The sequence below is a fragment of the Propithecus coquereli genome, unplaced genomic scaffold (genome assembly GCF_000956105.1).
Source record: "Propithecus coquereli isolate 6110/MARCELLA unplaced genomic scaffold, Pcoq_1.0 Scaffold155, whole genome shotgun sequence".
NCBI lineage: Eukaryota > Metazoa > Chordata > Mammalia > Primates > Indriidae > Propithecus > Propithecus coquereli.
In genome coordinates, this window is record NW_012139969.1 from 3,749,861 (window position 1) to 3,758,407 (window position 8,547).

At 43.6% G+C, this 8,547-nt stretch overlaps 1 protein-coding gene across 2 annotated transcripts in view; it reads right to left on the bottom strand.

The window, feature by feature from the left end:
• THSD4 (thrombospondin, type I, domain containing 4) overlaps window positions 1-8,547 on the bottom strand; it is a 655,655-nt gene that overhangs the window by 5,380 nt on the left and 641,728 nt on the right. For both annotated transcript variants that reach the window (XM_012640568.1, XM_012640569.1), the window contains 2 exons: window positions 6,343-6,522; window positions 903-1,047 (listed from right to left, as the gene is read on the bottom strand). In XM_012640568.1, the coding sequence (XP_012496022.1) occupies window positions 903-1,047; window positions 6,343-6,522 (325 nt within the window). The remainder of the gene's footprint in view (window positions 1-902; window positions 1,048-6,342; window positions 6,523-8,547) is intronic.

Genomic DNA, 8,547 nt, shown 5'->3' on the forward strand with positions numbered 1-8,547 from the left:
ATGAAGAATTCTAATAAAGAGACTTAGCACACTCCTAGTCTGGAACCAGCCCCGACCACGCCTGGTGGCATATTCTCAGTAGACTTGGGATGGGGTTTTGGGGCATCCGATATGCCTCTGGAGAGGCATCTCCACCCACCTGACACTCCCTATCTTTGTGCAAGGCACCGGCTTTGATTTTCTGGCTGTACTTCAGTTCCGCTGCTGGGACGGGGTCGTTGCTGTGAACTGCAGCCCACGAGAGGACCTAACCTCCCTCACTCTCACCAATGCCTTCCTCTGGGATACTGGCCCCTGTTTCGAGGGTGCAGGTTGGGGTCTTCTGAATTGCAATGCTGCTGTTCCTTGCAGGACCCTGACTGTTGTGCAGCCTAGATCTTCCTGCTGTCTCTCCCATCCCTGGGTCACTGTGTCCCCCTGGACTCAGAGCCTGCACTACGCCCCTCAGATGTATGGTCAGACTCCCCATCACTGTCTCTACCCATTCTGGGGCCCTCTCGCCTTCCTCCCTTCTCTGCCAACCCACTGCTGAGGTCCCAGCATCTCCTCATGTGGTCCAGCTTATACCAGTTTGCACCTACAATTAAAAGTTGAAATTATACTACTTCGACTTTAAGGATGATAGAGCCTTTGAATGCAAATCTTTGAAGGCATTACCATCTTAACTAATTCACACTGAAGTTTGTCTTTTGGTGGGTGGCTTAGATAGCCGCCCATGCTATGATCGGTTGGTCATCTTCAACTATGAAACTGATAATACCAAAAGCACTTTGACCCTCTGAACGCTACAACAGTGCACAAGGTCACAGAGAGGCCTAGACGGGTTTGCACTCTTATACCAGACAACTGGACAGAACTTAAGACAGATGAATCTTTCCTCCAAGGTCAGAATCCCCACTTACCAACTTCAGGGACACAGTCCTGAGGGTTACAAGATTCTCTCTCTTCTGGTTTCAACTGAAGGTCACAGAGGTTACTTAGGGTCATGTCATCAGACAGACACCGCACTTCCCGAACCCGGAAGCCGCCCTGGCAGCTCTTGGAGCACTGCATGGGAACAAAGGGAAAAAGTCAGATTTCTTGGCAGACCGATAGCTCAGTGCACTGGAGGGGAAGACACTGGAAAATTTCAAACATCTCCAAAGGAGATAGACTGTTAAACAACCTCCCACGCACCTATCAACCACCTTCGACAACGAGCCACTCACAGCCAGGGGCGCCCCATCCATACCCCAGCCGCTCCCATTCCTCCCACTATTTTAAAGCCAATCTAGACATCATATCACTTCGTCCATATTATTTCAGTCTGTGGCTCTGAAAGACAAAATACCATTACTACATCTACAAATTAATAACAGTTTCTTATTATCCTCAAATATAGATTCAGTGCTCCTAATTCCACTTGTCTCATGAATCCTGTAGATTTTTAATGCAGGGTTTTTTCCTTTAAAAATCAGGATCCGCATCAAGTTTGCACACTGCAGTTGCCTGATGTCTTCTGTGACTCTTTCAATCCACGGGCTTCCCCGCCACTGTCTTTTCTCCTCTTGCACTTAGAGCTGAGTCATTTGTTCTACAGAGTTTCTCATAGTCTGCATTTTTCTGACTGTGTCCCCATGGTGTAGTTTGACACGTTCCTCTGTTCTCTGTATTTCCTGAATGCTGGAACTTGGATCTAGAAAAGGCTTTAACAGGTGCAGGTTATTTATTTATTTATTTATTTGAGACAGAGTCTCACTCTGTCACCTGGCTAGAGTGCAGTGGCATCATCATAGCTCACTGTAGCCTCAAACTCCCGAGCTCAAGCGATCCTCCTCCCTCGGCCTCCGTAGTAGCTGAGACTATAGGCGCACACTGACACACCTGACTAATTTTTCTATTTTCAGTAGAGATGGGGTCACACTCTTGCTCAGGCTGGTCTTGAACTCCTGAGCTTAAGCAGTCCTCCCGCCTTGGCCTCCCACAGTGCTAGGATTATAGGCATGAGCCACCACGTCTGGCCCAGGTGCAGGTTTAATTTTGTTTTTTTTTTTTTCACAGGGGACTGTCTCTCTTTTGGGGATGTTAGTGGCCACTGATGTGCAATGATCAGATCCATTAGTTCATTTGGGGTTGGAAAATGGTAGTATTCTAATTTTATCATTCCTTCTTTTATTAGCTAGAAATCTTTTTTTTTTTTGATTTCAGCATATTATGGGGGTACAGATGTTTAGGTTATGTAATTTGCCCTTGCCCCCCTTACCCCCCAAGTCTGAGCTTCAAGCGTGTCCATCCCCCAGATGGTGCACATCGCACTCTTTGTGTTTGCATATACCCGTCCCCTCCTCCCCTCTCCCTGCTGCCCGACACCCAATAAATGTTAGGAGTGGATCAGTGAAACTAATTTGCTGGTGAGTACATGTGGTGCTTATTTTTCCATTCTTGGGATACTTCACTTAGTAGAATGTGTTCCAGCTCTATCCAGGAGCATACAAGAGGTGCTATATCACTATTGTTTCTTAAAGCTGAATAGTACTCCATGGTATACATATACCACATATTATTAATCCACTCATGTATTGATGGACACCTGGGTTGTTTCTACATCTTTGCAATTGTGAATTGTGCTGCTATAAACATTCGGGTGCAGGTGTCTTTTTCATAGAGTGTCTTTTGTTCTTTTGGCTAGATGCCCAGTAATGGGATTGCTGGATCAAATGGAAGCTCTACTTGTATCTCTTTAAGGTATCTCCATATTGCTTTCCAAAGAAGTTGCACTAGTTTGCAGTCCCACCAACAGTGCATGAGTGTTCCTATCTCTCTGCATCCACGCCAACATTTATTGTTTTGGGACTTTTTGATAAAGGCCAGTCTCACTGGAGATAAGTGATACCTCATTGTGGTTTTAATTTGCATTTCCCTGATGATTAGACATGTTGAGCATTTTTTCATATGTTTTTTGACCATTATTCTGTCTTCTTTTGAAAAGTTTCTGTTCATGTCCTTTGCCCACTTTTTTATAGGGTCGTTTGATTTTTTCTTGTTGATTTTCCCAAGTTCTAAGTAGATTCTGGTTATCATCCCTTTATCGGATTTGTAGCATGCAAAAATTTTCTCCCATTCTGTAGGTTGTCTGTTTGCTCTTGTGACAGTTTCTTTGGCTGTGCAGAAGCTTTTGAATTTGATCAGGTCCCATTTATTTATTTTGGTTGTTGCTGTGATTGCCTTTGGGGTCTTCTTCATAAATTCTTTGCCTAGGCCAATGTCTAGAAGAGTATTTCCAACATTTTCCTCTAGAATTCTAATAGTTTCACTCCTTAGGTTTAAATCTGTTACCCAGCATGAGTTGATTTTTGTGAGAGGTGAAAGGTGTGGATCCTGATTCAGTCTTCTACATGTGGCTATCCAGTTTTCCCAGCACCATTTATTGAATAAGGATTCTTTTCCCAGTGTATGTTTTTGTCTGCTTTGTCAAAGATTAGATGGCTATATGAGGATGGTTTTATATCTGGGTTCTCAGTTATGTTCCACTGGTCAATGGCTCTGTTTTTGTGCCAGTACCAAGCTCTTTTGATTACTACAGCCTTATAATAAAGTTTGAAGTCTGGTTAAGTTGATACCTCCCATTTTATTTTTATTGCCTAGAATTGTTCTTGCTATGCAGGGTCTTCTCTGGTTCCATACAAAGCGTAAAATTAATTTTTCTACATCTGTGAAGAATGATGTTGGTATTTTAACAGGGATTGCATTGAATCTGTAGATCACTTTGGGTAGTATAAACATCTTAACGATGTTGATTCTGCCGACCCAAGAGCATGGTATGGTTTTCCACCTGTTTACGTCCTCTGCTATTTCCTTCCTCAATGTTTCATAGTTCTCCCTGTAGAGGTCTTTTACCTCCTTAGTTAAATATATTCTTAGATACTTTATTTTCTTTGTTGCTATTGTGAAGGGAATTGAGTCTTTGATTTGGTTCTCAGTATGACTGCTGTTGGCATATATGAAAGCCTCTGATTTGTGTGTATTGATTTTGTATCCTGAGACTTTACTGAATTCATTTATCAATTCCAGGAGCCTCTTGGTTGAATCCATAGGGTTTTCTAGATATAATATCATGTCATCAGCAAATAGTGAGAGTTTGATCTCTTCTGTTCCCATTTGTATGCCTTTAATCCCACTGTCTTGCCTGATTGCTGTGGCCAGGACTTCCAGCACTATGTTGAATAGAAGTGGAGATAGTGGGCAACCTTGTCTGGTTCCAGTTCTAAGTGGGAATGCTTTCAATTTTTCCCCATTCAGTATGATGTTGGCTGTGGGTTTGTCATATATGGCTTGTATCATTTTTAGGTAAGCCCTGTCTATGCCTGTTTTGTTAAGCATTCTTATCATAAAAGGGTGTTGAATTTTGTCAAATGCTTTTTCTGCATCTATTGAGAGAATCATATGGTTTTTGTTTTTGCTTCTGTTTATGTGGTGAATTACGTTTATAGATTTGCATATGTTGAACCATCCCTGCATCTCTGGGATGAAGCCCACTTGGTCATGATGGATTATTTTCTTAATAAGCACCTGGATTTGGTTAGCTAGAATTTTGTTGAGAATTTTTGCATCTATATTCATAAGGGATATTGGTCTGTAGTTTTCCTTTTTTGTTGCATCCTTTCCTGGTTTTGGTATCAGGGTTATGTTGGCTTCATAAAATGTGTTGGGGAGGAATCCATCCTTCTCAATGTTGTGGAATAATTTCTGCAGGATAGGCACCAGTTCTTCTTCGTAGGTGTGGTAAAATTTGGGTGTGAAACTCTCTGGTCCGGGACTTTTCTTTTTTGGAATGTTTTTTATTGCTGTTTCAATTTCAGCCCTTGATATTGGTCTGTTCAGGAATTCTATTTCTTCCTGGTTGAGCCTAGGGAGGCTGTGTGTTTCTAAAAATTTGTCCATTTCCTCCACATTTTCCAGTTTGTGTACATAAAGGTTTTTGTAATATTCATAAATTAGATCCTGAATCTCCACGACGTCAGTTGTAACTTCTCCTTTTTTGTTCCTGATGGAGCTTATTAGAGATTTTTCTTTTCTGTTTTTCATTAGTTTAGCCAAAGGCATGTCAATTTTGTTTATTTTTTGAAAGAATCAACTTTTTGTTTTATTAATCTTCCGTATAGTTTCCCTGTTGTCAATTTCATTTAGTTCTGATTTGATCTTATTAATTTCCCTTCTTCTGCTCCACCTACCCTCATCGCTGGTCTCCAAGCCTCTCGGGGACCTTTCTCCTTCCAGTTCTCCTCTGTGGAGTCTCCTCTAGTTTCAGGCACCCTTCCTTCCGACCCTCACCTGATCTATGTTTTTCTGCTAGTTTATTTTTTTCACTTTCTTCTAAAATCTATGTTTTTTGTAGAGACACTCTGACTGGAGGTTTTTCTCGTCTGCCATCTTGGCCAGTGGATCTAGAAATCTTTTATAAAGAGTCCTCCGCCTCCCACCTTTACTCCATGGCTACCCAGTGGTATGGTTGGTTTCAGGAAGACAGCGCACATGCTGATTCTTTCCCTTTACCCACCAGTGTTCAGAATAATGAGTTAGTTCCCTAACATCCTGTAATGATAACCTATTAGTTTTTAAAACAAATATTATAAACAGATGGATTTAAACATCTGTTATATAATAATAAATATTCAATAATAAATAATATTTATTATTCTTACTGATGCTCAAACTGTCCCATCAATGGCTAGCAGGAGCCGCTAAAAGTCATCTCTGAGTCCTTGGGACATAACTCCATTGTCACTGAGAACTTCCTTGCTGCCCGGTACGCAAAGATGTTCTAGCCTAACTGTCACACGTGCCGTTCCAGGTCTGGAACCAGCTCTCCTCTCTGAATCCCTGGTTCCTCTGAGTGGAGGGTGGCCTTTCAAAGCCACATTCTGGATGATTTGTGCTCTTTGCCTCTGGGTTGGTTTTTAGGGTTTTAGGCTCTTTCAGCCATCAGTCCTTTACAGAAGCATTTCTCAAACTGTGGTGCAAGGACGCCTGCACCCAACTCACCTCAGGAGCTTGATAAAAACGCAAATTCCTTGGCCAGAATAGGCCTGGAGTTGGTCTTTTCAAACAAGATCCCTAGATGATTCTTATGCACACTGAGCTACGGTTTTATGGCCTCTACAATTTAGAAACCAAGGTCATCCAACCTCAGGCCTCCCCCACCAAGTGGGCTGGGTCAGGGAGCACCCAGGATGGCTGTCTAGAGTAGACTGCCACACAGAATCACCTCTAGGGCTAAGCCCAGTGCCTGGCTCGGGGCATCCACGGGGGACGACAGGGGAGCTGTGTGCTAGCGCAGTCTCCATCAAGGGTGCCAGGACTTACCATGCTCCACTCTGTGTTAAACCATTTGGCTCCGCAGGGCTTGAGGTGGCAGGATTGCTGGCTGGGTGGCCTCTCCAGGAAAGAGCATTCGTAGGGGTCTAGCACTTCAAAGGTGTCTGCGTTCTTCTTGACACAAATCACCTCCCTCTGTTGCGTCCCACTCCCACACTCGATGGAACACTGGAGAAAGCAGCAGAGAAAGACGGGCGTCGTGTGATGGAAAGGGGGTGACAACTACTGTCTATCAAGGGATGTGCCTTTAGGACATCACCAATTCCACCACTGACTCAGTGAGGGAGAACCGAGGGAGCCTAGGAACGTTGCTGGAGGAGAAGCTACATGTGGATGCTCATTTTCCTAACAGTTCTGTCTCCGGAATGGAGAGTAGGTGCCCTGAGCTGTCATACCTTTAGGATGCTGGTCACTAAGATCATGTTGCCTCCTGTGCTGAGTGAAACAGTTTCCCTTAAACTCCCCTAACAGGGACACACCAGCCAGTTAATTTGGCTGTTTCTGTCCAGTAGACTCTGAGACCTCAGAGGTGTTAAAACAATGAATTGACATTCTGGTTTTTTTTCTAGTCTCCTAGCGGTGGATACTGTGAATGAATTAGCCTCTCAGAGCCCGCATACATGTGGATGAGGGGCTAATTAAAATTCTTTGAACACAAAAAGCTGAGAAGAAGACCCTAGGCTTGGGACAATGTCCTCTTCCAACAAGGAGGTCAACCCTCCCCTTCCAACAAGGAAATCAGCAGGAACTTCCACCCAGGAGGCCAATCTCCTTGTTTGCTAATATGGTGCTGCAGTGTGCACACGGTGTAGTGCCATGAAGAGGCAATTTCATGTGTTGGTGCATTCTGTTAGCTCATGGAAATATGATGTATATGAGTGTTTGCTCATAAATTACCCTATTTAGTATATATGCATTTATAAAATGTTTTTTGCTCATGTTTGGTTTACTCAATACTTTTTGATTAAAAATTCTAAAGCTGTGATCTATATACTTTTATAGACTCTAAAGAATCCACTACCTTTATGAAAAGCTTGTAACAATGTGTAATGTTGAAACTCCCAAACCAACAAATGATGCATCAGTCACACAGGCCATTAATAGTCAGCAGTTGGTGCTTTGTGCCTTCTTCGTTTTCATCTTCATAATGTCCAGAAAGCCACAAGATTTCTTAGTCTGTTTTTCCTATTTTCTCCCATATTAGTTTATGAATCGATTTGAAGTATATTCATGCTTGGTCCCTTTCCTCCAAGTGCTGCAGTCAGTGGAAGGATCAGAGGCAGGACAGAAGCAACAGGCTGCATAGGCAAAGGTCCGGGCTCTCCTGCAGGAGAGATGAGGGTGCATGCCGGGGGTGGGGTGCGTGGCAGGGGTGGCATACTGCACTGTCAGAGCACAGGGAAACCCGTCTAGCTCTGCATCTTTGCCCAAGATGCTGCACCTCCCCAGGTCTCTGTTGACTCACCTGCAAAGTGAAGGGTTTGGGAACATGATCTGAAACACCCCTCAATGCTGTAAGATTCTACATCTGTACAGTGTGTTTGGCAGAACAGCGGACTACAAACCTTGGTCAAAACCCAAGGTTATCTTCTGCTACTTTTGGAAAGTCCTTGAAGAGATTAGGCAATTAAGGGAGAATGAGCAAGTCTCAGCCTTCTCCTACTGTACGTGCCCAGAAATGGCAGAATACATATGTCTGGGAACACATGAATCAATGTGTGTGTGTGTGTGTGTGTGTGTGTGTGTGTATCTGTGTGCATGCAAGAGACAGCACTGGAAAACAATAAAGGGCACTCATCCTTGGTGGACCAGAAATTATGGGGACTCTTCGAAGGGTGGAAGACAGTTGAGACCAAATTGAAGGAGGAAATCATAGTCCGAAATGCACATAGAGGAGGACCCCTAGCCAAGAGGGAGCAGCTCAGATTCTTCAGACTAGATTGGTGGTGGACATGAAGATCAGGAGGGAGGCCTTGGGGCAATGAGTGGTCAGGTGAGTTACTGGCCAGGAACAGCTGGGCTGGCCTGACTGTGCCAATGAGGAGGAAGCAAAGAGGCATCTGCCCCTACCAGAATTCCCATGAAAGTACAAAGTGAAGTCATTTCCAGATATTCAAAGGCCCAGAAAACCTACTACTTATGAATCCTGCTTGAAAGACTCACTGGGTTATGGTCTCTAACAAAATGAAAAAA